Source organism: Grosmannia clavigera (genome assembly GCF_000143105.1).
Source record: "Grosmannia clavigera kw1407 unplaced genomic scaffold GCSC_97, whole genome shotgun sequence".
NCBI lineage: Eukaryota > Fungi > Ascomycota > Sordariomycetes > Ophiostomatales > Ophiostomataceae > Leptographium > Leptographium clavigerum.
The window spans coordinates 134,547-160,090 of record NW_014040560.1 but is presented as its reverse complement, the minus strand read 5'-3'; the positions used below and the strand labels follow the sequence as shown (position 1 = coordinate 160,090).

Genomic DNA, 25,544 nt, shown 5'->3' with positions numbered 1-25,544 from the left:
GCGTCAGAAATTGGAAGGAGGTGCGGATCTTGTGAATGGCGATGCCGAGCTATGTACTTGTCGACCGGCACAAAGGGACATGGAGGTCTGGGGTCACAGTTCGGAACTAATGTACGCAGCGATGACGCAAGCCACAGCCTAGAGGACGACGCGAGATGGGGAACTAGCACGAGCAGACACAGAGTTTGCGGTCGCAAGCCCCTGGACGTTGGCCAATGTTGCTCGAGGATGAAACGATGACATTAGGTGAAGATGAGTGAGCATGGATGTGCTTGTGTAAGCTTGGGAGCTTGGGAGAGATGAGTAAGCACGAGTAGCGATCGGCAAGAACAGCTCGTTTGTGGAAGGCACGACAAAGAACGGCCCTTCTGAAGAATTTCTGTAGCGCCTGTTTAGGCAGCAGTGCAGAGTAGTATAAACTGTGGGCTCGCCAGATGGACCTTCAGACACAGACGGAAGCATTCCAGCGTATATAGTAAGAGATCTACACGGCCGGCTGAAAGACTCGTAAAGGTACCTGCAGGATGTCTCGTATTATATTGTATTATATCGTACGGAGTACTCCGTAGGCCGAGCGGCATTGTTCATGCCCCGTGCAAACGTGCAAAAACAGGAAAGGGGAACAAAAGCAGCACAGCCAGCAACGGAGTGGCGCGTCGGTTTCGTGTGGCCGACGCGTGCCAAGAACCAATGTTGTGGTCGGGGAAGAGTGCAGCCAATCTGGCCAAATACACATTAGGTGGCCCGTGCATCTCCACTGTTTGACGCCATGTGGTGGTATGCACCTGATCGGTGGCCTTTCAGCGCGATTTTCCCCTGCACGCTTGCCTATGCACGGGCCAGGGACAGCCATTGTCCAGCCACCCGGCCACGGCGAGCACTTAAGATTCTTGCTGCATGGCTGCAGTGCTCCGTACATAGTACTCCGTACAGCACACCACAAGCAATGCGGCCCACTACCACCACCACCCGTTTTATTTTTTCACCCTCCAACAGCAGTAGTGCGTACCTGCCTGCAGCTGGCTCTGAGTGGTTGGCTGGCGCCTGCCCCAACCTCTCTGCTTTCCTTCCCAAACAACATGCCTTTCGACATTCTCAAGCCTCTTCACCCACCTGGAAGCGTTCTTGGAAAAATTACCCCCAGATTGCATAATCGCATGCTCGTACACCCCAGCTGTTCTCCTTTCAACCGTTTTCTTTCTTGTCTTTGATTTTACTTTCTTTCATTTGTCAACCAGATCCGCCCGTCCCGTTCGTTCCTCTGTCGCGAACCGACACCACGACCCCCCATTTCGACAACAACGACACCACGACAGGAGCAACAGACACCGACGACGCCTACAGCCGACCACAGCAGCTTTCGAAGAAGCATAAAAAAGATACCGACATGTCCTAGGAACAGCACTTCGTTTGCTACCAACACTAATCTTCTCTGTCTTTGGATTTGAAAATCGGCCTAGAACGGAGAGACAGACTGCGCGACCACTACTCCTCTCCCATCTGCTGCGACACCCCAAGCTCTTCTACATTCAGTCTTTGTAATACGGTTTCCGCGGTCGAACAATCTACAGCCCGGTTTTCCTCTGAACAAACGTTTGTTTTTCAGACAGCCTTGGCTTCGCTGCACGCCGGCTTTTCCCATTGACGCCTCGATTTTGCCTTGTTTCATTTGTTGTTATCGACATGAATCCACCCCATTAAACCCGGTTTCCTGAACAACATCGCCTAGAGCTTCATTCGTGCTACGGAGTACATTTCGTGCGCCAGGGGACCCAGCGGCTCCGCTTATTTTCGCATGCGACGTCGTTGATGAACCCGCTTTATAGGACGACAGACCCCATAATAACAACTAACAATAAGCCAGCCCAACCATGGAAACATTACGGCTCAAACCACGGCAACCGGTCGAGGATGTGGTGGAAAACTGGGACGATGACGATTTCATGATTGATGGCGATGATATCACATTTCGGAGCGGCTCGACAGCTGCACAAAATACAGGCAGCCGCCGTGACTCGCTCTCTTCTTTCCGCTCTGATTTTGAGTCTATTCATGCCGAGGATGAGCAGCAGGTACTCGTTCCAGGGGACGACGAAAAGTCCACGTCAGATGCCATTGCTTTGGCCGCCAGTGCAGGCATTCCTCTGCCCACAAACGTCCCACCATCAGCCCTGATGGGTGGCACTATCAAAAGGCTAGGGGGCCAAAAAATCAGAAAGATCTTTGAGGAAGATTGGGGAGACGATCTGGAACTACCAGATGACCCACAACCGCTTCGAGTGAAGCCACAAGACGGCTCCAATTTTCCCGATGCACTTCAGCAAGTCGGTGGCAGCTCTAGCCCGACAAGCCCGACGAGATCAACCAAGGCTGTTTCCATGGAGGGCCTTCTTCACCAAGAGCCAGTTGTTGTCGCTAGAAGGCAGTCGGATGCCCAACTTGGTTCTGTCAACCTAGACATCTTCCGCGACACGGACGACGAGGATGACTTTTTTGACGGTGGTTCCACCATCAGAGTGTCCAAGCATCGACAGATACCAAAGCCGATATCATTGATCACACCGCCCACACCCCAGAGGAACGATGCGGCCGATGACGATTTCGAACACGATCTCGAGTTGCCATCCGACGGTAAGCTCACGCTGACCAAGCGCAAAGACATTCCCAGAACGCCTCTCCTCAGCACATTGGATGAGTTTGAATGGGGCGAAGGCAGTCTGGGCACCCGGCACGGTGGCACCCGTCGCGATGGGCTCTCCAACCGCAGCTCCTCTGTGTCTGCCCTGAGCCCGAGCGTGTCAAGCTCTATCACGGCCGAGAGCGAAGGCGAGGACGACACGTTTGACGGCATTGTACTTCCTACCGGCACAGTCGACTTTGAAGAGAGACTGAAGAAGAGACGCACCAGCCGGTCGCCGCACCGGCCAACACAGTCAGAGGATATCCATGCAACCCAGACCAAGGGGCAGTGGCAACCCTCAGCGCAAGCACAGCAAAAGCAGCCGCAGCAAGCAGCAACAACGGGCCCGACACAAGGATTTTACACCAAGCACCACCAGCAGCATCAATCGCTTCCGGAGGAAGACGTGCTGGATGGTTTTGATCTTGGTGACCGCGATGTGTTTGATGCCAATCGATTGACATATCACCGCAATGTCCGCATCAAGTCTGCTCGGGCGACAAGCCCGGTCCGTCCGAAGGCTGCGGTTTCCATCACGTTCAAGCAAACCCCGTCACTGTCTCGGTTGCCCAGGCCTATGAGTGGCCATGAACGGACACAAACGGCACCATCCTTGGAGCCCGTGTCGGAAAGCGGCGGTCCGATCTACAACATGGCACGGCGTTCTCAGTCGCGTGCCGGGCATTCAGCCCAGTCATCCTTGTCCAGCATCCCTACCCCCACGACTCCGTCTACGGCCCAGTCCATGCCACCGCCCTCGACTCCTCGTCGGAGAGAAGCAGGCAACCACAAGATGTCGGCCGTCTCCTTGCGGAATGAGCCCACGACAACCAATGCTCAACTTCTACGCCTGAAGCGGTCACTGCCGGCCATCCGACAGCTCCCGCCCGCTACACGACCAGTAACCCGAGGATATGATCGGCCACCCTCAAGGTCTGAGTCGGGCAGCCGTGGGCAGTTGCCTGCAAGGCCGAAGACTCCTGTCGAGAGGACGCGTGTTGGCCAGGAGAGTGCCACAGCGCAGGCGAGGAAGAACCCACTGCCGTTTCTGCCAGCCGGGGCCTCTCAGTCGCAGTCTCATCACGTCACTGCGAAGAACTCGCGCGTATTTCGCCGTCAGGATTCGGAACCATCGATTGAGATCCCTCCTAGCTCGCGAGCGGTGTCCCGGTCGACGATGCGTTCCCCAAGTCCGGCAAGGCGGCACCGTTATACCGTGGACAAGATCACACAGGACAGGTCGTGGCAGCAGCTTAGCAAGCCTCGGCGAATGCGGCAGTTTGGCGACGGCCATGAACTGGACGGTTTCGATGACTTGCCGACGTCGGTACAGGTGGAGGAAACGTTTCTGCGGCAGCCGATGTCGTCCTTGTCGGCGAAGTCGCAGCTGCGCAGCAAGATGTACCAAAATATTCTTCCGGATCGCACCGTCACGCCATCGCCGTCGGGGCTGTGTTCGGCGGCCAGACTCGATAATTTGCCGCATTTTGCACGCGACACGGCGGCGAGCCGGATCGCTCGAGAGACGTCTCTTGCTCAACGCACGCCATCCGGGCCGTTGGCGCCGCTGACGGCGCAGAGAGTGGCTCAGCTGTCAACACGCAGCAACTATGGCGCTCCAGCTATTCCGCGCGACACGGTGCGGTCCAAGAAGTCGACACGCCGACCGCCGCAGCTGAAGCCTCACCTGATCTCCAACCTAGGTGGGGGGAAGGAGTCGAAGAGTAAGCAATTGCGGTGTGCCTCGTATCTCTTGAAGAATGTCCGATGCTAACGTACATGTACAGCGGTCAACGGGATGTACTACAACCCGGCTAACATGCGGTGGGAGGGCAATGAGAATGCGCTTACGGATTTCGATCCGCCGGCATCATCGCCGTCTACGGCGTCTATTGCTCCGTACCTGCACCGGGAGAGGGAGAGCGCGACACCCCGACCTGCGCTTATCACGCCTATCGGGGCTACAAAAGGGGTGCAAGTGGTTGGAGGGATGGTTTTCGACCCGCAGAACATGTGCTGGCTGAAGTTGGGGCCGCAGAACGCCAAGGCAGAGGCCGATGACGTGATGGATGGGTTCAACGGCATCGATAGCGACGAAGACGTTTTCAAAGACATCCCGGACCTGGAGGACATGGCAGACACGACAGAAGCAGGCGGTGGACGTTCGAGCGAAATTAAGGATGACTGGCTCGTGGGAGAAGAGTTCGACGTGGGCCCCGAGTTTGTCCGGCGCCAGCGGGAGGAAGAACAACGGTGGAGGAAGAAGTGCGAGAGATGGATGACCTTGGAAGAGCGGGACCAGAGCACATGGCGCTGGCTTCTCCGCGAGATGGTGACTCATCCGATCTGAGGAGCAGTCTGATGCGGCATAACGATTCAACACGACATACGCTCACCACCAACAGCATGATTGACGCCTCCTATTCTACATTTTCGCTTCGGCTGCAAGCGTGTTTGGGACTACAGCTTTAATCTGGATCTGTTTATTTCCTTGATTCGCATACCCCCTTTTTTCTTTTCCCTTTTTCCTTTTGATACTATATGTACAACATCAGAAACCACCGACTGTATGAAGGAGAGGGGAGGACACGCGGGCCGGGCTTGGGAGGGCTGAAATCAGACAAATCGAGGCCCGGTTGGGGCTTTGGTTGTGGGGGATTTTGGCGGACGTTGCTTTTCTGGGCCTGTTTATGACGTGACGGATATTATGATTTTGTTTATGAGATTTTGATGTGGCCTGCATGATGGATTTGCAAGCCTTGTTATCTTGGTCTTGTCGTCTTGGCCTAATATTTTTGTAATGGAGAGAGGAGCTGTATGTGGTTTTGCTTATATACTATAGAGTGCGTAGGATAATGAAGCAAGACTGTGATTAGTCATACATGAGTAAGACACAGAGACAATGCTTAGTAATAGGCGAAGGGTGAAATCAGGGACAAACGCCGAATGGGAATTACAATCAAGCTATATAGCGTCTATAATACGTTCCATCACTTTTTCCTGTCGGCCTTCTTGCCCTGTGCTTTTTGTGTTTTTGCGCGTCCGTTCTTGGACGGAGCAGTGGTCGGAGCAGCCGCCGGAGTAGAAGGTGCAGCAGTCGGAGTATCTGCAGGAGAGGCATCAGGCTGGGAAGCATCGAGGGCAACGGTCTTGTCCTCGTCCTTGCTGGCGGGCTTGCGGTGCAGCATGTGGGGGTCGAGTCCGCGACGGCGCATGGCGTTTTTGCGGGCGCGCTCCATGTACTTGGCGTCCTCGTCGTCGTCGAAGCCGCCAAAGTCAGCGCCGTCGTCCTTGTCGGTGGCGGCGTCGCTGTCGTCGGTGACGGCGATGGGGGCGTTGTCGTTGTCGTTGTCAGTGTTGCCGGCATGGTCAGCAGTCTCGGCGGTCTGGGAACGTGAAGCACTGGATCCTTCGGCGCGCACAGCGTTGGCCGGGGTGGGAGCAAACTTTTGCAGCTTGGCGACAAAGAAGCCGTCGACGTTCTGATGATGGGGATAAAAGCGGCGGGTCATCTTGAGGGTGGGATCAAAGGTCTTGCCCATGATGCTGGTGAAGCCCTCCTTGCCAAAGGGCAGGCCGGTCTCGACGAGGCGGACGTTGGGGCGCCGCTTGAGGGCGTAGGCCACGACGGCCTCGTTCTCCTCGACCGTGACGGAGCTGTGATGTTAGGGAGAGGAGAGAGGGAAAAAAAAGGGGAAGGGAAGAGAGACTGACCAGGTGGAATAGACCAGATATCCGCCCGTCTTGCTGGCATGGTTGACGGAGTCGATGGCCGCCAGCAGCAGCTGTTTCTGGACATGGGGCAGCTGCATAAAGTCCTTTTCGGTCTTGTTGGTCTTGACGCTGGGGTCCTTGGCGATGACGCCCGTACCGGAGCAGGGAGCGTCGAGCAGGACGCGGTCGAAGCCGCCGATGACGCGGGGAAAGTCGCGGGCGTCGTAGTTGCAGACGATGACGTTGCGGGCGCCAAGACGGTGAATGTTGCCGATGAGACCCTTGGACCGGGCCTTGCTGGGGTCATTGGCAAAGACGACGCCGGTGTTCTTCATGAGCGCGGCCATGTGGGTGGTCTTGCCGCCGGGCGCAGCGGCCATGTCGAGCACGCGTTCGTGTTCCTGGGGTGCGAGTGCCATGACGGGCAGAAAGGACGAGGCCGCCTGCAAGATGTAGTGGCCGGCCAGGTATTCGGGCGTGGCGCCGAGCGGCACGTTGCTCTCAAACACCTGCAGCCCGACCTTGGACCAGCGGCCGACCGGCTCGAGCGTGACGCCGCGGTTGATGAGCGCCTGGGCCAGCTCGCGCCTGTGTGTCTTGAGCGTGTTCGTCCGCAGGACAACTGGCCGCGGTGTCTCGTTGGCCTCGAAAAAGGCAAACGCCTCGCGCGGCGGGAAGAGCCGGAACAGCTTGTCGGCCAGGTACTCGGAGTAGCCGTAGTACGAACACATGTCCCGGACCAGCTGCGCCACGTAGTCGGCACGCGGCCGTGCCTTGTCGCCCAGTCGTCCAAAGTCCTCTAGCGCCTGGATCGTCTCGCCGATCCGGTTGCGCAGCAGCTGCAGGTCTGGCGCCAGCTGCGACTTGGGCCGCTTGGCGCCTGCTGGCCCGTCGTCCTCCTCTGCATCGGAATCGGCCTCGGACCCGTCCTCGGATCCGCCCAGACCTCCAATGTTCGTCTGCAGCGCGCTGTCTCGCAGCTCAGCCTCGGCCTCGGCCGCCTCGCGTGCCTGCTTCTGGTCCAGCTTGCGCGACAGACCCTCAATGTTGGCTGCTGTCAGCCGCTCTTCCACTTCCGAGTCGTCCTCGTCGTCCGAGAACACAAACGCCCCCCCTTTGCCTTCCTGCTCCGCGTCCGAATCGAACACGTCCGAGTCGTCGTCGCTGTCTCCAAACCCCGGCATCGGCTGACGTCCGCCCATCTCTGCTCCAGACTCGTTCGACTCCATCTCTGAATCCGAGTCTGAGCTCGACACCGGTGGTGGCGACGCTGCCTTCTTGGCCTTCCGGCCACTTGCTGCCTTAGCCACTGGAGCTGCTGCTGCTGCCTTCTTCTCAACCTTCTCGCCCTTGTTGCCTCGCCGACGCTTCGACAACGGCCCGTCATCCTGCGAGGGAGTGTCCACTGGCAGACCGGCCTTTCTCTTCAGCTTCGCAAAGTGCTCCTCCGACAGGGGTTCGGGAGCACCCTGCTTCTTTCCCATGCGCCGTCCGACACCCATTGTATAATCCGGCTGGTCTGCTTCCTTGATTTCTTGCTTGTACAGGCGACGGAAACGGGCTGGGAAAAACGAGAGAAAAGTGCTCGACAGCGATGCTGTAAGAAAAAAAAAGAGCAGAGATAAAGTGGAACCTAACTTTTTTTTGGTTCCGATAAGCACCCGATAAGCGATAGCATACTCCGTAATCACACTTTTAAGCCACAGTCTGCTTCAGCCACAATGCGCAGGACCGCCTTGCCCCACCAATCTCTCTTAGCCCATCGCATCCAAGTCGACCAATTCTCTCCGTCACGATCACCGTCGACATCTTCGCCGTCCGCCATGTCCGAACTACAGTTTGTTCGCTCGTTTCTGGGCTCCCTCGACGGCTTGCCGTTGAAGCTGTCGGCCGACTACATGGAGGATGCAAAGGGCTACCCAGCCCGGCCACCAGTCAGTTCTTCCTCTCCCCTCCTCCTCTCCTCTCCTCTTTCCCCCCTCCTCTCTCCTCCTCTCTCCCCCCCACTAACTCCCCCAGTACATCCTCCCCCGCATGGCCAAGCCGATGAAGAAGACGTCCGAGACCCGACTTCCGCCCGGCCAGGAGCGCTGCGTCGTCGTCTCCGTCAAGTCGCTGCACCGCAGCCCGCCCCTCGACCTGCAGCTCGGCGCCCTGCCACTCGCCACCACATCGCTGCTCGACCTGCGCCAACAGCTAGCCACCAAGACGCACGTGCCCATCGCCAAGCTGAAGCTGCTGTTTGGCAAGAAGCCTGTCGCCGACACAAAGGTGCTCAAGGACCTGATCGGCCCCGCGGCCAGCGCCTCGGCCACGACACTCGAGCTCGGCCTCATGGTCGTCGGTGGTGCTGCCACCGTTGCCGCTGCCACCCAGGAAGCCGAAGAGGAGACAAAGACTGCTGCACCGCCGCCCGCAGCTGCACCACCACCCGTGGCCGTCGCTGCGGCTGCTCCGCCCCCTTCTGGCCAGGCCGTCGTCGAAAGCGAGGCCTTCTGGTCTGACTTGCGCGCATTTTTGGTCGCCCGCATCAACGACGACAAGCTGGCCGATGAGCTCTTCAGCTCCTTCTTGCGCGCCTGGGACGAGAGACCGTCCGTATGAGGATACGATCAGAGGCGGTTCGCTCGATAGTGGTCGCGAGCAGTCCATAAGAAATAAAACGTCTATTCAAACACACCTCGGACAAGACTGTCCTCACTCTTATTGCGCTGTGCACAAGCGATAAATAAATAGAGACGTAGATGAGAAAGTGGAGTCGAGAGTCAAGAGACAAGAGACGGGAGACGGAGAGAAGAAAAAAAAGGGTAAGTAGCTGCAATATATATAAAATGTCATCCTCCCCTTTACTTCGCCAGGGGGGCCTTTTCCAGCTCGTTGCTCAACCTGCTTTACCGCCTGCTGCTGCTGTCGCTGCTGCTGCTGCTACTCTAAAAGGTCTTCCTCAATCCTCGACACCACCCGTTCCAATTCGAGTCTTTTTAAAGAAACCATCATCCCGCTCGCCGCCACCTTCTTAGACGCGTGCCTGCCTTCTCCCCTCCTCCCGTGAGATGTCGTGTGTGTTGTGTTCGTGTTTGCCGAGCGGCATTCGGCTTTTGTTTTTTTGTTTTTCTGGTTTTCATCTTCCTTGAGCATCTTGCGGCCCACGCCTGCGTGAAATGCGTGATTCATGTCATGTGCGTGCGACGGGCTGTGGCTTTCTGTCTTGTCGGTGACCCGGCCAGCCGGCTTAAGCCAGACCCTTGCTGACGGTTTTCAGCACCGTGTCGTACTCAATGTCGTCCGTGTCGTTTGCCTGGAGCTCGACGGCGAGGCCGGTCAGAGCCCGCTTCAACGCGTCCTTGGACGAGGCGTACACCATTTTGGCCATGATCGGGGCATCATCGGGCGACCAGGCGAGGAAGGTCAGCTTGTTCCGCACACCCTCACCGGAAGACAGGCTGTACTCAAAGTCGTACACAGCGTATCTGGGACCCTTGCCGACGTTGCCCTAGAGGTGTTAGACAATGGAAAGAGCGGGTGCACAGGCAAAAGGGACAAAAACTAACCCCCCGGACCTTGGTGGTCGCGTTCACGAGCTTCTCGCGGAAGACTTCCCAGTCCTTCTCGCCCGACGCCTCCTCAATGACAATCTCCCTGTGGTCGTCCGACAGCTTGAAGACAATGTACTTGTACTTCTTGTTGAGCTTGAGCTCGTTGTACGCGCTCACGCACTCCTGCGAGACCGTTGCTCTGGGCCCAATGTTAGCCCCACCAACAACGACAGCCACCGGCGATTGAACAGAGCTTACCCGGATTGAGACTACAACACGGTCAGCATGATGAACATCGGAGCTTCACCAGAAGAGGGGGGGGGCTTGGGAGCATGCGATCACGGACGTACCATTGTGAGAAGAGATTAGACGGGAAGAGCACGAGGTACTAGGAGCGGTCTATAACAATCGCCACATGTCAGCCGAGCGAAGCGAGAGACTCGTCAGGGGGGGCGAGTGGCGGGGAGAGCGGAAGCAGAAGAAAGACGGAGCGCATGATGAGCCGAGCTGCAGATTCCCGACGACAGCCTCCTGTCCCTGTTCCGTTCCGTCCGGGTCATCTGCGAGATGGTCCCGAGAGAGATATCGGCATGGTGAGGACAGGTGGTGAGAGCAGGCTGACGGAGGAGAGGTGAAGCGGGACAGCCGACCGGAAGAACAGCTGTGAGGGAGAAGAAGTCGGGAGACAGGACCTGACCTACCAGACGTTGCTTGTTGAGGAGAGGAAAAAAGACAAAGTCCTTGTGGCGCAGAGAATGGATTTGCAGGAGTGATGGAAGGGGGGGGGAGAGATGGAACAAGAGCAGAAAAACTTGGTTTTGAGAAAGGGGAGAAGGAGAGCGGAGGAGGGGGATGAGAAGAGCAGTGGAGGTGGTGGAATAGTGTGGCTTTTGCCGTTTGTCAGTGGCGGGTAGCGGTTGGCGTTTATGGTGGGGGGAGAGAGACCCTGTCTCAGCGCTGATGAAGGAGGGACAGAGGGGGGGAACCCTTGGGAGCGAGAGAGAAAGAGGGACTTACAGAGGAGGGGCCGGTTGTGCGAGCTACTTGATGTGGGGTTGCCTGGGCGATGGAGAGCAGAGGGTTTGTACTCCGTGTGGAGTGTGGTGGACTGTTTTGCGCACTGTTTCAGTTCTGCAACGGTCTGATAACGAGATAAGAGGGGGAAACGGTTCAAAACGGAGCCCGTTTATGTCGCGACGGCAAGCAGCCTCTGGCGATACTCCGTATCCCAAGATACTTATATTCCTCGACTTCGCCTCCCGACTACGACACGCACTTGGGCAGCCGCGCTCCACGATTAGGCTGCGATGATATCACCATGGCGCCATGACGGCCGCGCTCCGCCAGTCCTGGGTTCTGCCTGCCCGGCTGTCAGGCCAAGTCGGGCCTCGGCTGCGATCCGGTGATGCACCTCGCTGTAAGAGACCGACAAAGCCCGAGCAGGGCGCCCTGCCTGGCACAGACGCTGCCGACACGGCCTCACACGACACACGACACCCACCACGCATCCGGACAGCAAGAGAACGCCCCAAAGGCCGGTGTTCTAGAGAGGAGATTACTATAAACAGACATGGAAACACGGTGATAAGTGAAAATCAGATAGGAAAGGTCATGCCCATCCCGCCGGTCGAAACGCCAAAGCCAGACAGATCGATGCGCTCTCTCGCCTGCCTCTCCCTTGTATGAGTTTTTTTTTGTATCCCAGGCACCGAGGAGGGGGGTCGTACACCCGTCAAAGCGCCAACACATAAGTTCATTTCGGTGGGTTCGCCGCCCGTGCGCCCTCACATCATGCCGCCCATGCCGCCCATGCCACCCATGCCACCCATGCCGCCGGGCATGGCCGGGCCCTTGTCCTCGGGAGCGTCGACGATGGCGACCTCGCTGGTGCCGAGCAGCGACGCGACGCCGCTGGCATCGGCCAGGCCGGTACGCACGACCTTGAAGGGGTCGAGGATGCCGGCCGCGATCATGTCGACATACTCGCCCTTGGCGCTGTCAAAGCCCTTGTTGAAGTCGGTGCCGTACTCGTCCATGAGCTTGCCGACAATAACAGAACCCTCGAGCCCGGCGTTCTCGATAATCGTCCGGGCCGGCCGCGTGATGGCGTTGCGCACAATCGTCACGCCCAGCTGCTGGTCAAAGTTGGCCGGCTTGAGGTCGTTGAGCGCCTGCGACGCTGCCTTGATCAGGGCCGTGCCGCCGCCCGGCAGAATGCCCTCCTCGACGGCCGCGCGCGTCGCGTTGAGCGCGTCCACAAATCGGTCCTTCTTCTCGCCCACCTCGACCTCGGAGCTGCCACCGACCTTGATGACGGCCACGCCGCCCGACAGCTTCGCCAGCCGCTCCTGCAGCTTCTCCTTCTCGTAGTCGGTCGTGATCGGGTCGTTGATCACGCCGCGGATCTGCTCGCAGCGCTGTGCAATCGAGTCCTTGGAACCCTCGCCGTTCAGCATGATCGTGTCCTCCTTCGTGATGGTGATGGAGCCGACCGAGCCGAGCAGGTCGGCCGTGGCCTTTTCCAGCTTCACGTCCAGCTCCTCGCTGAAGACGGTGCCGTTGCTGAGAATGGCAATGTCGCCCAGGATCGACTTGCGGTTGTCGCCGAAGCCGGGCGCCTTGACGGCCGCCACCTGCAGCTGGCCGCGCAGCTTGTTGAGAATGCACACCGCCAGCGCCTCGCCGTCAATGTCCTCGGCGATGATCACCAGCGGCCGCCGCTGCTGTGTCGAGATCTCCAGCGCCGGGATGATGTCCTGCACCGCCGAAATCTTCTTCTCCGACAGCAGCAGCAGCGGCTTCTCGAACTCGACCTTTTGCGACTTGGCATCCGTGATGAAGTACGGCGACACGAAGCCGCGGTCAAACCGCATGCCCTCGGTCACCTCGAGCTCGTCGGCCACCGTCTTGCCCTCCTTGACCGTGATCACGCCCTCCTTGCCTACCTTTTCCATCGCGCTGGCGATCAGCTCGCCAATGTGCGTGTCGCCGTTGGCGCTGATCGTTGCCACCTGCGCAATCTCGGCACTGGTCGTGATGTCGCGCTTCTGCTTCTGCAGGTACTCCACCACCGCCTCGACGGCCGCCTGGATGCCGCGCCGCAGGTCCATCGGGTTGCAGCCGGCTGCCACGTTCTTGACCGTCTCCGAGAAGATGCTGCGGGCGAGCACCGTCGCCGTCGTGGTCCCGTCACCGGCTACCTCGTTGGTCTTGGAGGCGACGTCTTGAATCAGCCGTGCGCCGAGATTCTCAAACTTGTCCTTGAGCGTGATGCTCCGGGCCACCGTCACGCCGTCTGCACAGTCAGCACGTGTTCTGTACTCCACACGCCATTCGCAGCAGCATACGCACCCTTGGTAATCTTCGGTGAGCCAAAGCTGGACTCGATCAGGACGTTGCGGCCCTTGGGGCCGAGCGTCGTGGCTACGGCCTTGGCCAGCGTCTCGACACCGGCCAGCAGGGCCGCGCGGGCCTCGACGCCGAACTTGAGCTCCTTGTGGGCAAACCGGCGCTGCTGCATCGACAGGCTGGTCGACGGCCGGAGGCTGGCCGCACTCGACAGAGCCGAGGCTCTTGCCCGGGAAGTCAGGGCTCTCTGCATTGTGTGGGGGAGGAGGACGGGACGGAGATGTGAAGCGACAGGGACAGCAGTGTCGATAGACAGAGGCAGACAGTCAACGCACGCAAACTTTGCAGACGGGGACGACGCAGAAGTGGAAGAGGCGGAAGAGAGAAGGAGCACAAAATTCTGGAGAAGCTGCTCATCAAGAAGAAAAAAAATAGCACCTCGGGCATAATAATTGGACGTCTCGGAGCAGCTAAGCTTCACTGGGACTAGCTGCTCCGGCACCAGCATCTTCTCCAAACGACCATACATTCTATGCACTTCTACGGGGAGGAGGGGTAACGCTAAAATGTATTGCTTATGTAATCGTATACGCACCCCTGGTGACGGCCAAGACTGATTGGCGTCGACGAGCAGGCCATCGTTGACGACGCCGGATGTGGCCGGTCGAGGAGAAGTTGATGATACGACACTGTAGCAGGAAGCAGGTGGTGAGTCAGCAGCTAGTAGGTAAGTTAGATGGTCTGGTTGTCATTGGAGAAGGAGGAAAAGGAGAAGGAGAAGGAAAGAAAAGAAAAAGAGACAAGAAAAAGACAAGAAAGAGGCAAGAAAGAACAAGAAAGAAGCAAAAAACAAGAAAGGGTCACGACACCTGGAACTTCAAAGTTGCAAACTGCTGCCTGTGTCCGTGATAACAGTCTGATGCTACTCCACCTGTGTTTTCAGACCGTCCATGTAGAAGGGTGTCCTTTTGAAAGTCCAAACAGATCCCAGACTCCCCTCTTAGATACCATCCATTGGCTTACACCAGATGTCCATGGCTGTCCGCCAACAGCAGACGATCCCGCACGATTCTTCTGCACGGTGATGTGCATTGTTTCCGCTAGCGTCCGCAACTGTCCGCAGCACGTGACGTAACAGTTGGGAGCAAAATGACCGGGAATCTGTTTCTGCCAATCACATCCTTGTCAGCAGCTGCAAGCAAACACAGCCTTGCAACTTCACTAATACGTCGCCCCACCGAGCATCAACCACGATGTGCGCTTCAGCTCGGACTGTACTTGCGGTCATTATCGGGGTGGGATGGTGTGGACTGGTGTAGACATGGATCCTTTTTTGTTCAATATATTTTTAGTCTTTCACCCCTCCTTTCATCCTCCGAATGACTACTTCAATCAACCTTGCTCGACTGGCCTCCTCGACTTGTTGCCGCCAGAAGCGCAGATGCACGCGTGAGCGGTCCACGCTTGAGCTCTGCTGCCGGGCCTGACGCCGGTTCCAGTATCCGTCTGAGGAAGCTCCTACGCTTCTTCCTCTCACGACTTCTCATCCTTCGCACATCGACGCCCGTGTCGACTACGACGCCTTCCATCACGAGGCCCTGCAGCTGAACGGTCTGCTGGAGATCCTTTCGGCTGCCTTGTGGAAGCAGATGGACTCTGTTGCCGCCGCCACCTACACCACCCTCATCCCCTTGTATCCCGGCTTCACCCTCTGTCTCAGCGCCCAGCTCTGCTTCTATGACATGCACGCCTACGCCAAGATTGGCTGCCTGCACGCCGCCGTCCTGGCTCTCCAGCTGCAGCTGCAGACCGTCGCGCTCCAGGGCGCAAAGTCCCTCATCGGCACCACCGCTGCCTTTGCCCGGCTGGTCCGCCGGAGCTTCGGCTGCATGCATAGCGGGAACGACGAGAACACGGAGGCTTCATGGCTGACCCCTGCCGCGAGCCGGAACTCTGCTCCGTCGTCAGTCTGCTTGTGACCGATTATATAAGACGACCAAGAATGCACGTCTCTTTCTCGCGGCTTCTCGAATAGGATCGCCTCCGATCACACGAACGCAATATCTGTTCTTGTACTATCAAGAAACTTGACGACAGAACTTTCTAGACCCGGGAAAACTATGGCCTGTCGCCAGTAGGTCGCTCCTGCCCCTTCGCCCTAGTTTTGTCATCCAGCCACTGGAGAATGCGTACAGATGAGTACTTTTCTATCCTCGACTTGGACTGTCTCCGGACTGCATAAGCAAGCCACAGGTGCACGAATGTGTTTAAGACGAGAGCCCGATTCATTATCTATACTTGTGCATAGTCTAGGAAGCAACATTATACAGTCAATGTCCTCCTGCATCTGTCAACCTCGCCATTTGAAACCCGAAATAAAACAAACACTTGTTGTCGAGCTCACTAGAGCGAACAAATCCGAGATTGCAAACCGCTGTTCCACCGTCAGGGCCATTGACACTCGTCAATCAGTGAGCACTTGTTCCGTTCAACCACCCGTTCTTGTCTTGCCTGTTCTAACGTGAGGGCTTTGCAAAGGACGCGTAGGAACTTTTGTGAAACTAAGCGAGAAGCCCGTGAAAGGAGAAAATGACAGAGATGGGAGCGAAATAAAATATCAAAATAAATCGAAAAAGGAAAAGGAAAAGGAAATTGTAGGAAAGAAATGCAAAGTAAAACGGAGAAATTAAAATGACAAAATATAAGGAAGAGTGAAATTTGAAAAGGTGTTGAGATCAAATGCGAACATCTCCTTTCAATGCATCAAGAGAGCCTTTCGTTGTTTCAGAGCCGTTTGTCCTTTCCCTCACTGCATGGTCAGCCACAATTCTTTCTCGCCTCGCCTTGAATAACTCTCGACTCACCATGGTAAAAACAGACCGGGAACTGTCCGCCGGACGCGTGAACAGTTGGTCATACTCCCCATCCATGCCATCGTTTGCATAGGCCCCCTCAAAGCCGGTCATCCCGCCCTGGGCTGCAAAGGAATGGTCAACAACAGCAGGACTGGACACCATGCCGTGATCAAATGGCGGGATGTAACCAGCAGCCTCCGTCGCCATTCCATAGTACAGCGCAGATGAAGGAAGGGCATCAGCCGACATGTAGGACACAGGAGAAGCCATGGAGTGGTGGAGCATGGCCCCAGCCACAGAGCCAGATGAAGCACTCATGTGAACCGGCGTCGACAGAAACGGATCACTCATCTGTAAATCGGCATTTTGTCAGTGGCCAGGATCAACTTCATCTGGGTCTGTCAGCTTACCAGCGAGTTGCCCGTGAATGCATACCCCTGGCTGTCTGCACTGTCACCAGAATCACCACCGTTGTCGTCCGAAGATGCATATGCGTCCGAGTCATCATCAGCGGCCTCCTCGGCTCCACCAGCATTGCCATTGGCATCGGCATCGGCATCATCATCATCATCGTCGCCGGAGGTGTGGACATCAGACAATTCCGATTCCTCATCGTCCTCTTCGACCTCCTCGTCTTCGTCCTCCTCATCATCGCCCTTCCCGTGGTGTATGTCATAGGAAGACATGAAGCCATCATCGTCCTCACATTTGATATCAGCATACACCGTGGCGGCCCGGGAAAGATGGCGCCGGCCAGAGGACTGCACCTCTGGGGTGTAGTCTGCATCGCCATCAAGGTCAGCCGGATCGGGAGAGTCCTGCTTGACAGTGACCCTCTTGCGGGCAGAACCAAGGAAGGCCCTGGTCTGGTTGGCCTCAAATGCATCAGGGAGATTGTACCTGCGATCTTCCATGGGCTCAGAAAAAGGCACCGGCCGTGTGGTGACGGCATCAGGCCCATCCATGTCGTCGCGAACATACCCGCGGATGGTCGGGTCTACCACCTGACGAGAACCTGGCTTTGGCAGAGGGGGCGGGATAAGATGTCCCTCTGCAATGAGAACAGCACGAAGACGGTTGAGGAACTGCAACAGCGCGCTGCCCGATGACCCCGGGTGCATGCGATGAGCAATGGAATCCCAAGGCACGTCAATCTTGTGACGGGCAATCTCATACTGGAGATGGAGAAGAAACTTCTCAGCCATGCGGGGGCCTTTGATGACAGGCCAGTCAGCCGACAACGCAAATTCTCGGAATGTTCAGCTGTACTCACGGGTCCAGACGATGAGGTTGCGGCCCTCGTGGCGGCCATTCTTGCTGCGCTCGTCCATGCGAGCAGGAACATGAGTGAATGGCCATACCTTCTTCTGCTTCTTCCTCGACGCCTTGGACTTTTGAGGCGTCTTGGGAGAGGATATTTCCTTGCCAGCATCAGAAGACCTGTTCTTACCCTTCCTTCTCTTCGAGGGCGTCGACTTCTGAGGAGTCTCGATGGAATCCTCCGAGCTGCTGTCCTCGAACTCTGCCGAAGCGGCTCTCAGAACCGCCGCAGCCGCTTTCTCGGACATTTTTCCTTTGGGAGTCTTGGAAACCCTTGTCGCCTTGGAGGGACTAGGTGTTTTCGGGCGCCGACCATTTGGCTTCTTCGCCGAAGTGGGCTTGGAGCTGGCCATTTTATGCTGCCACCAGGTTAGCCAAAGTCTTTAATTGAATTGCTTTCTTCTTTGAGGGGTCTCCTTTGTCATTTGTGTAATGGAGTTGGGAGGATATGGTATGAAAGAGTGTGTATATATGTGGATATTGGATGGGACAAATGATTTACTAATACCTTTTCGTCTGGAGCGTTTTGTAGTCGAAAATATAAAACTCAACGGAGTATAGGTGTGAAAAAGAGAGGTTGGTAGTGTCGTTGGTGTAGAGAAGTAAAAAGGGAGAAAATGTCGAAGAGTATAAATCAGGTGAACCCCGATATGCAATTGAAGTCTTGGAAGCAAGTCGCTGTGTTCTAGTTGTGCTTCTGTTCTTTATATTTTCCGGTTCTTCTGAACATCAATATTCATACGATTGGTAAAGAACAAAACTTAAAGAGGCAGCAGAGAATTGAAAACGGCAGGCAAATTGTGGTGGAAGCGATTGACAATTTGAAACAAAATCAACCCAAGTTCATGAAGAAAATGAGAGGCTAGGGGGGAGAGCAAAAAACAAAAGACCCATTTACACAAAAAACTCTCAAAGCATGATTGCACGAGAGTCCCCATGGTATCTCCCATGATGTTTCTTGAAGAGGAGGAAGTAGAAAGAGCAGAAAAGGAGAAGTAGTAAAGAAACAGGATAGGAGAGTAGATATATCTGGGAGATAGTGAAGACAAAATGTAAATTGCACGAACCCTGATCTTCTAGAAGCTTGGTCGTGTAGAAAGTCAATTGATACGAAGAATTGAAAACCTGAGAGCACGGTGACAACAATCTTTTCAGATAGCTTGGTAGCGATTGGTAGGTAGAGTGTGATGAAGCCAGAGGCCACTGGTTGAAGGAAGCTTTATGTGATTGCACGATAGAATGTGAGAATGAAAGGTGGTAAGATGGGCAGAATGCTGGAAGTTGAGAGAATGTGTTTGAAAAAGAAGTGAGAGAAATGAAAAGCAAAAGAGGGAGCGGGAGAGGAACGGTTTTTATAGTCAGGGCAAAGGCGGAGTGAGAGGAGAGTAAAAAAGGTCAGGAAAACAATCAAAGTACTCCTGACAAAAGCTGCGGCTTGGGATAAATCAGAGTTTCTACAAACTGCACCGTCTCTCACTGTCAAAAAGAAAATGCCGTTTCACCCCCAACGGACTTGTGGGCTATTAGGACTTGTCGTCGTTTTTTGCCGTAACTCGCCGCACTTTCCTTATTTGTTGGCCGCCGCCCACAACAAGTCAGCTCTCTGCACACATAAAATCGAACGGCCCATCTTATAATCGGCCCTGTCTTCTCCTTAATCATTAACTTGCTCTCTTGAGTCAGTACGGTGGCTGGTACTTCCTGCCAATCAGCTCTGTCCCTTGCCGAGGAAACAATCCGCCACGCGTATGAAAGAGTATTTTGATTGTTCCTTCCTCTTCTGAGTCCATCTTCTGCACGCGTTCCTTCTCTCTCAGTGAGTTTGTCAGTTTATGAGTAACCTTGCTTCCGACGACGGCGAGTTATACAGAGCCAAGGATTCCTGCAGCGTGATATCGTTACGCCGCTCTGAATGATCAGCGCCCACACTTCTTCCCAGGACCCTCTACGCAACTTGAGCATGGCCCATAAACATCATATGTTCAATGTTTGAAATTTCAGCACTTCTGCTACTTCATGGCCTAAATGACCGACTCAGTACGTGCAAATAACGAAAAGCGAGGCTTCAGTCTCGGCCTTATTTACGGAGAGATGCTGAAGTCGTTCCACCTCCTGAAACTAATAGATTTTGCTGTAGACACCACCGTTTCCCATCGAGCGTGTTCCTCCCCTTCTCCTTCTCTATCAGTTTGCCTGCTCGGATCGCGTGTCATCGCATACAGCGCTGTTGTAAGAAGAAATTGTCGCGACAGAAACTCAAAAGTCTGCGGAAACCACGAGGAATAGCCACATATAGTAGACCCGAACAATTCCGTGTGGTACAAGCTGTTGTCGTCGACAATGTCACGTGGAAACCTAGTTCATTCAATATCGTGGCCGTCAGCTCGCTCGTTCCCAGCGACGAGAAAATATAGAGACTAGAATTAAAAATGTATTAGGCACCATGTTCGCGATAGGAAGAAGATGAGAAAGATAGTCGGGGGTTGAGAATTAGATACCTGTCAGACTAGAAGCCATCAGTATCCACGACAATATTTCGGGACTCCGACTTGATTGCAACGACATCGTCACGAATCTCGTCCACATCCGATTCATAATTTTCATATGCAAGCTGCTCATCGCGTTCTGCAATGTCCTCTGCGTCTTCGGCTTCGGCCTCCTTTTTGATGGCTTCGGCAGCCTTTTGAGCCTGTTGACGCTTCACGCGGGGAGTAGTAGGGTTTGCTGCTTTGGCTTTACCACGAGGGGTTTTAACATTCACCTCAGAATCCTGCTTCTCTTCATCGGTGTTGTTGCTTTGTCCATTCCGCTTGCGTTTGGCTGAGCCTGGCGTGGCAGGAGCAGACTTCGTGCGAGACTTTTGAGGTGTAGTGAACGGACTACCGTTCCCATCGAGATCACCAGCTGGCCCAGAAGCCGAAAGATCAGTGCAGAGGGCACGCTTCTTGAGGCGTTCATATCTCTTGGCACTACAGCGAGACAAAAAAGGACACCTGTCAGTTGCAGATTACTTCTTTGTTGTCGAGGAAAACACAGAAAAAACAAATCCGGCGACATACGCTGCAGCTTTGCTTGCAATTTTCAGCTCTGTGGCAACAGCTTCAAAATCGACCTAAAATGAGTAACGGGTGAGCGAAAAATATGGTGTTCAAAGACTGTCGAATTGATTGCATACCTTGCCGCCTGACTGGCTGTGCTTGATGCAGGCAAGAAGAAAATTGACCTGCTCCTGAGCAGTTTGGCCAGACATTGTTTATACTTTCTTTGGTTTTTGCAAGAAAAGTATAGTCAAATATTGTACAGATAGTATAAGCTTTTCTTGTGAAGATTTGATGTCGTCTCTCTCAAGTTGTCCTACCTCAGTAGTTGCAGAAATGGAAGAGAATGGAAAGGTGAGCTTGTTTTCTCTTTTAATTTTTTTTTTATGGGAGGATACGGTGAGATAGCAGGGTGGCATGTAATTATGTCAAAACAGTCTAGGGGAGGGACGCCGAGGCAGTGCCGGCGAGTTTGGGTGAAAGAGAATCCCCTGACAGTGGCAACATGCATATAGTGAATTAAAGCAGCTGCAAATGTCCTAGGCCAGTGAGCTTGGACTTTTTTTTGGTGGCCGTGGTGCTATGCTTGCAATTAGGGAATATCTTTCTTTGTAGTGAATACAGCAGGCAGCTTTCAAGGGACAGGTCATCCCTTTGTGGTGCAGGGCACAGTCGAATGCTACCAAAGCTCTCTGCAGCCAAATATTTGATTTTTCTATTAGGACACATCCCTCTGTGGACGAGACCCTGATGCAAACACCTCGATGTGTGCATTTTAGTTTTATATTGATCGATGCACCCTTTCCTTTTTGATTGTTACTACGTATTTGTCTGGGTTATAGTCTACACAATGACAATCACAAGCACCAAGGACAACAGTTGATGCTATCGTCGAAAAAGAAAAAGAAAAGGTATCTTACGTACACAAGTACGCCATTCTCACCACACAGCATTGATTTCACAGGTCTCCCAGCATCAGAGGCTACTCAAAGTCCATCGTGGACAGCTACACGTCCTCCACTTTAGTCCACACATGTAACAAAAGCTGGCACTACAACGGCAGGCTTTGGAGAGAGAACAAGTCAGCCAGTCTGATACAAGCATTACCACGAATCGTTCCATACGTCTACCACTTACTGATTTCGTTGCAACCTTGATTACGCTCGATAATACGTCGACACGATGGGCAACGTTGCCAGTGCTCTTCCTGGGCAATAGTGAGAACCTGCTCGTCCGCACGGTCAGTCGGACAGGCAGAATTTCCGTGTGCAGGCTTCTTGCACCGCGTGCAGGTTTTCCGGTGGCAGACAGAACATGTGGCTACGCCAAGCTGCTCGTCATTACCAGCTGCTGGTGGAATAAATGTCTGGCATTGCGGTTCGTGGCAGTATGTGCGGTTAGGAGTCTCGGACTCCAACTTCTTTTCCAGATACCGGTTAATTATTTCTGGGCCGAGTGCAGTTCGAGTCTTACTATCGAGGGTAATGGCCTGGCCACAACATTGCGGTGGAAACTGGGATACATCTGAAGTGGCCAGCTCGAACAGCCTCTGGAGACATCCGAGGCAGTACCGATGGCCACAAGAAACCGGGATGGCATCCACATTGATATCATCGGTACACGAGACGCAGCTGGTGCTATTTGGTGCTTGATCGGTTGCTGGCCGGTCAACGTCAGCCCGAAGCTGTGTTGCCGTCATGCGTAGGCTTCTGAGCAGCCGTGGCAGATTCTCAGCTTCGAACCGCAAAAGCTCACCATACGACAGGCTTTGGAGCATTCCGGACAGCCCGGGCACTAGATTTGGCTGGCCAGAGGGTCTGGCTGAAGCATCGGTGTCTATACGCAGCTCCTGAAGCCGAGTTTCCACATCGTCCCGGTACAGATCTATAGCAACGCTCAAATCCGAGGGGCGGTCCTCTGTACGGCTGTGCTGAAAGCTATCTAGCTCTTCGAGCTGAAGCCGGAGGGAAACTCCAGTCGACGTGTCGTCGGAAGGGTTTAGATCCATAGCTGGTCTGTGTGTAGATATTGAACTTTGATGAGGAAAAAAAAGCTCTCGCGTTCTTCCAGAGGGGCCTTTAAACGAACGAGAGTGGTTGGAAGGCCTCGTTATGTCTGGAAAGATAACCAATCTGTATAGCTCTTATCTGGATTGGCTCTCATCTATATAGCAGTGTAAGGAACTGCATAGGCACGAAATAAAACGCGTTTGGGTAGTGAATATGAAAAACTTTACGTCATATTACAGGTGCTCATAGACTATAGTAATATTTCACGAGAGACCAAGAAGTGATAGAAAAATATATTCAAGTTGGGGAACCATGAGAAGCTCACAAGTCTGGCTGACAATGTAGCTAGGTGACCCATGACTGTAGTGTTAGAAACGTTCTCATTATGGTTGACGCACTATGACTATCATGTTATATGATTTCCCGTAGCTGCCGTTTCCCTGATCGTAGTGCCCTCCTGTCAACAATTGGTCCCCACTTCATATCTTCCATTCCATACAAATAGCAAATTCTGCGGTTCCGAACAAACTCCTGCTGGCCACCAGCTGAGCTTGAACAACTGGTTCAGGGCTCGCCAAAATCGATTAGATTGTCTTCCGCCACGATTCTGCACACGATCAGGGTCAGTCTTGGCTCAAATATCTCGTAATTTTTGTTAAAACATACTCTTTCTTGACCTCGAAGTCATCGGAATCCTCAATCTCTTGCGAAAAGCGAGGCTTCTTGGATGGGGTGTCCACAGTGGACTCATCTTCAAATTCCACTTTTCTCTTAGGATCAGCTTTGATGCTCGTTTTTCCAGTTGACTTCTTGGGCGTCCGTGGCGCCTTTTGCTTCGGCGTCTTTGGGGATGCCGTGGATGCACCGCCCTCGGTTGCACTGCGTCTCAGCTTTTGCAAATGCTGGCTAATGAAACGTTAGTAAAAGGCCTATAGAATGGTAAAAGGTGAACACGAAAGATAGACGCGTAAGGAGGATAGCACGAGATGAAACGTAAAGAAACAAAGAGAGGGTGAGTACACAACAGCCTTTGGCGTATAGGTGTAGCCCATCGTTGTGGTGCGCTCGACGATATTGCGGATCTGCTCGCCACTAGGCGAAAGCACGTCGACCATGGCTATGAGAAGGTCGCGATGAGCATCTCCATCCCATGCCTGTCGATTGGTTGCCATCGTGATGAAGATGAGAGGGGTTGAAGTCAAGTTGACGTAAAGGTGATATGACTGGTGATTTGGATGTGAGAGTGAACATGCGAGCCCCGGAAAAAGATCGATCGACAAGATTGAAGATGAGACGGGGGGTGCTTTTCGGGGATTTATATTGATTTTCATGGAATAGAGGAATAGAAAGAGGGGCAGGTATGCTGAAAAGAACAAAAGACGGACTTTGAGCACAAACAGACGGGAAATTGTGTAAACAAAGCAGAGGCTGGAAATTGGGGTAGGACTAGGAATACTTTAGTCCATGGAAAGTGAACTGGTAGCCACGCAGATTCATATCTTGGACAACCTCTTTCAGGGTGTCAGCCGTAGGCTTGCACGCGATGGCCATAGAGGCTAGAAGGTCCTTGTACAGGCCGGGAGCGTCCCAGTCCTGACGATGCAATCTGGTGGCCATGGTCGGAGGTGATGGCGTGAAAGGGAAAAGGGAGTGTGGTGAGATGGGACGTGATGGGAAAATAAACAAACAGGAAACAGGGTATGGTTTTTGTCGTTGCTGTGGCAGCTGAAAGATGGGATGGACCGAAGTGAAGCCGGGAACAGACTTAGAGCAACAGGCGAGTATAAAATAATATAGGTGTAGGAGGAGCAAGCGTGAGGAAAAATCAATGAAATGTAAGTACCGTATGGCATCCCATGTGATAGTGTGTCCCTTGATCTCAAGATAGGAAACAATCTTCTGCTTTTGCTCTGTATCTGGGGTAGTATGACTGAAAAAGGCCTGCAAGAGGTCATCTTTCATGGTGCCTTCCCACTTGGACATGGCTGTAGTTGTGCGGATGTTCGGATAAAGTGTAAGCGCAGTTGAAAGAGGCTGAACTCAAGACAAGCTGTGATATCCCGCCAGGATTGAGGGTGGATGGCAGATTGGTGGGAGTTTGGGAAAAGGGACAGTGAAGTTGAAATTGATACGGAGATAGGTGGGAGGGATCTCCATAAATAGGAGCAATGTAGTGAAGTCAAAAGCACGGACGGGACAAATCAGTACTCGAAGAAAGCAGTTCAAAACAAGAACGACGCAGAGTGAAATCACGACAACACAGAACAGTGTAAAAAAAGCAGTACCGTATTCCGTTCCACACGATATCGTAGCCGCGGATCTTCATCTCCTGGACGATCTCGGCTTTTTGCTCTGGGGAGAACTGCGATGGTCTAGTGACGGAGAGGACGACCATAAACAGGTCAAGCATCGCCTTGTCGTCCCATTTGACAGGCATTTTGGTAGGAGCGAATGGCAACACAAGTTTATGCGAAAAAATAAAAATAAAAAGAATGATTCAAATTAGAAAGGGTTCAGATGCTGGTAACCGGGATGGGCAGTTGTCGATGTTGTAAAGGGCAAGGGAGAAGTGGCTGAAAGGAGAGAGAAGACAAGCATATAGCAGAGGGGCAATGGACAAATCAAACAGCACAAGTGCACGCGGCAAGACAGAAGCGAAAACAACAAATACAGCAAAAACCTGCCGGATCGCCTCCCAGGTAAAATCCTGGCCGCTGGCCTTCATGGATGTCATGAGCACGTCGCTATGCCTGGCAAGCGAGTCTCCGCCATCGAGAAGCGCTTTGGTCAGCGCGGTGCAGAGCGCCATGTGTGCCTCTGCATCCCACTAAATCGGGGTTAGTGACAACAGTTTACGGGGCGATGGCGAGATGCCCCTGAACACGGCCTTCTCACCTTGCTTGTCTTCTCGGTAGCAGCAGAAGCCATGTTTGGCTAATCGGTTTGGTCGAAAGATGGAGTGTCGATGATAACGGATAGAGTGCCACGGCAGAATGCAAAAGCCACAGACAAGAATATGTGGCCAATATTAAGTGAATGCTGCA

The 25,544-nt window shown here is 54.1% G+C and overlaps 9 protein-coding genes across 9 annotated transcripts; 2 read left to right on the top strand and 7 right to left on the bottom strand.

Annotated features, from left to right (window-relative positions):
* Positions 1–1,871: 1,871 nt before the first annotated feature.
* On the top strand, positions 1,872–5,030 carry CMQ_4754 (cytokinesis regulator protein; the record flags this gene model as incomplete). Its single annotated transcript, XM_014312910.1, has 2 exons — positions 1,872–4,404; positions 4,468–5,030. 2 exons carry the CDS (start codon positions 1,872–1,874, stop codon positions 5,028–5,030), a joined length of 3,096 nt encoding a protein of 1,031 aa, XP_014168385.1.
* Positions 5,031–5,670: 640 nt separating this feature from the next.
* CMQ_4577 (nucleolar RNA methyltransferase) lies at positions 5,671–7,896 on the bottom strand (the record flags this gene model as incomplete). Its single annotated transcript, XM_014312733.1, has 2 exons — positions 5,671–6,337; positions 6,395–7,896. 2 exons carry the CDS (start codon positions 7,894–7,896, stop codon positions 5,671–5,673), a joined length of 2,169 nt encoding a protein of 722 aa, XP_014168208.1.
* A 321-nt stretch (positions 7,897–8,217) lies between these two features.
* CMQ_4628 (uncharacterized protein) lies at positions 8,218–8,998 on the top strand (the record flags this gene model as incomplete). The annotated part of the gene is made up of 2 exons (XM_014312784.1): positions 8,218–8,328; positions 8,414–8,998. 2 exons carry the CDS (start codon positions 8,218–8,220, stop codon positions 8,996–8,998), a joined length of 696 nt encoding a protein of 231 aa, XP_014168259.1.
* A 628-nt stretch (positions 8,999–9,626) lies between these two features.
* Positions 9,627–10,283, bottom strand: CMQ_4311 (cofilin; the record flags this gene model as incomplete). The annotated part of the gene is made up of 4 exons (XM_014312467.1): positions 9,627–9,887; positions 9,946–10,129; positions 10,189–10,199; positions 10,281–10,283. The coding sequence occupies 4 exons, from the start codon at positions 10,281–10,283 to the stop codon at positions 9,627–9,629; spliced, it is 459 nt and encodes a 152-aa protein (XP_014167942.1).
* Positions 10,284–11,714: 1,431 nt separating this feature from the next.
* On the bottom strand, positions 11,715–17,806 carry CMQ_4545 (heat shock protein mitochondrial precursor; the record flags this gene model as incomplete). The annotated part of the gene is made up of 9 exons (XM_014312701.1): positions 11,715–13,225; positions 13,282–13,525; positions 13,874–13,967; positions 14,302–14,349; positions 14,686–15,163; positions 15,379–15,436; positions 16,143–16,484; positions 16,901–17,346; positions 17,407–17,806. 9 exons carry the CDS (start codon positions 17,804–17,806, stop codon positions 11,715–11,717), a joined length of 3,621 nt encoding a protein of 1,206 aa, XP_014168176.1.
* Positions 17,807–19,959: 2,153 nt separating this feature from the next.
* CMQ_4790 (uncharacterized protein) lies at positions 19,960–20,703 on the bottom strand (the record flags this gene model as incomplete). Its single annotated transcript, XM_014312946.1, has 3 exons — positions 19,960–20,422; positions 20,513–20,565; positions 20,629–20,703. 3 exons carry the CDS (start codon positions 20,701–20,703, stop codon positions 19,960–19,962), a joined length of 591 nt encoding a protein of 196 aa, XP_014168421.1.
* Positions 20,704–21,617: 914 nt separating this feature from the next.
* On the bottom strand, positions 21,618–22,499 carry CMQ_4344 (ibr finger domain containing protein; the record flags this gene model as incomplete). The annotated part of the gene is made up of 1 exon (XM_014312500.1): positions 21,618–22,499. The coding sequence occupies one exon, from the start codon at positions 22,497–22,499 to the stop codon at positions 21,618–21,620; it is 882 nt and encodes a 293-aa protein (XP_014167975.1).
* A 565-nt stretch (positions 22,500–23,064) lies between these two features.
* On the bottom strand, positions 23,065–24,937 carry CMQ_4767 (uncharacterized protein; the record flags this gene model as incomplete). The annotated part of the gene is made up of 5 exons (XM_014312923.1): positions 23,065–23,107; positions 23,167–23,406; positions 23,521–23,723; positions 24,007–24,106; positions 24,786–24,937. The coding sequence occupies 5 exons, from the start codon at positions 24,935–24,937 to the stop codon at positions 23,065–23,067; spliced, it is 738 nt and encodes a 245-aa protein (XP_014168398.1).
* Positions 24,938–24,997: 60 nt separating this feature from the next.
* On the bottom strand, positions 24,998–25,428 carry CMQ_4831 (uncharacterized protein; the record flags this gene model as incomplete). Its single annotated transcript, XM_014312987.1, has 2 exons — positions 24,998–25,327; positions 25,396–25,428. 2 exons carry the CDS (start codon positions 25,426–25,428, stop codon positions 24,998–25,000), a joined length of 363 nt encoding a protein of 120 aa, XP_014168462.1.
* Between the last annotated feature and the right edge of the window lie 116 nt (positions 25,429–25,544).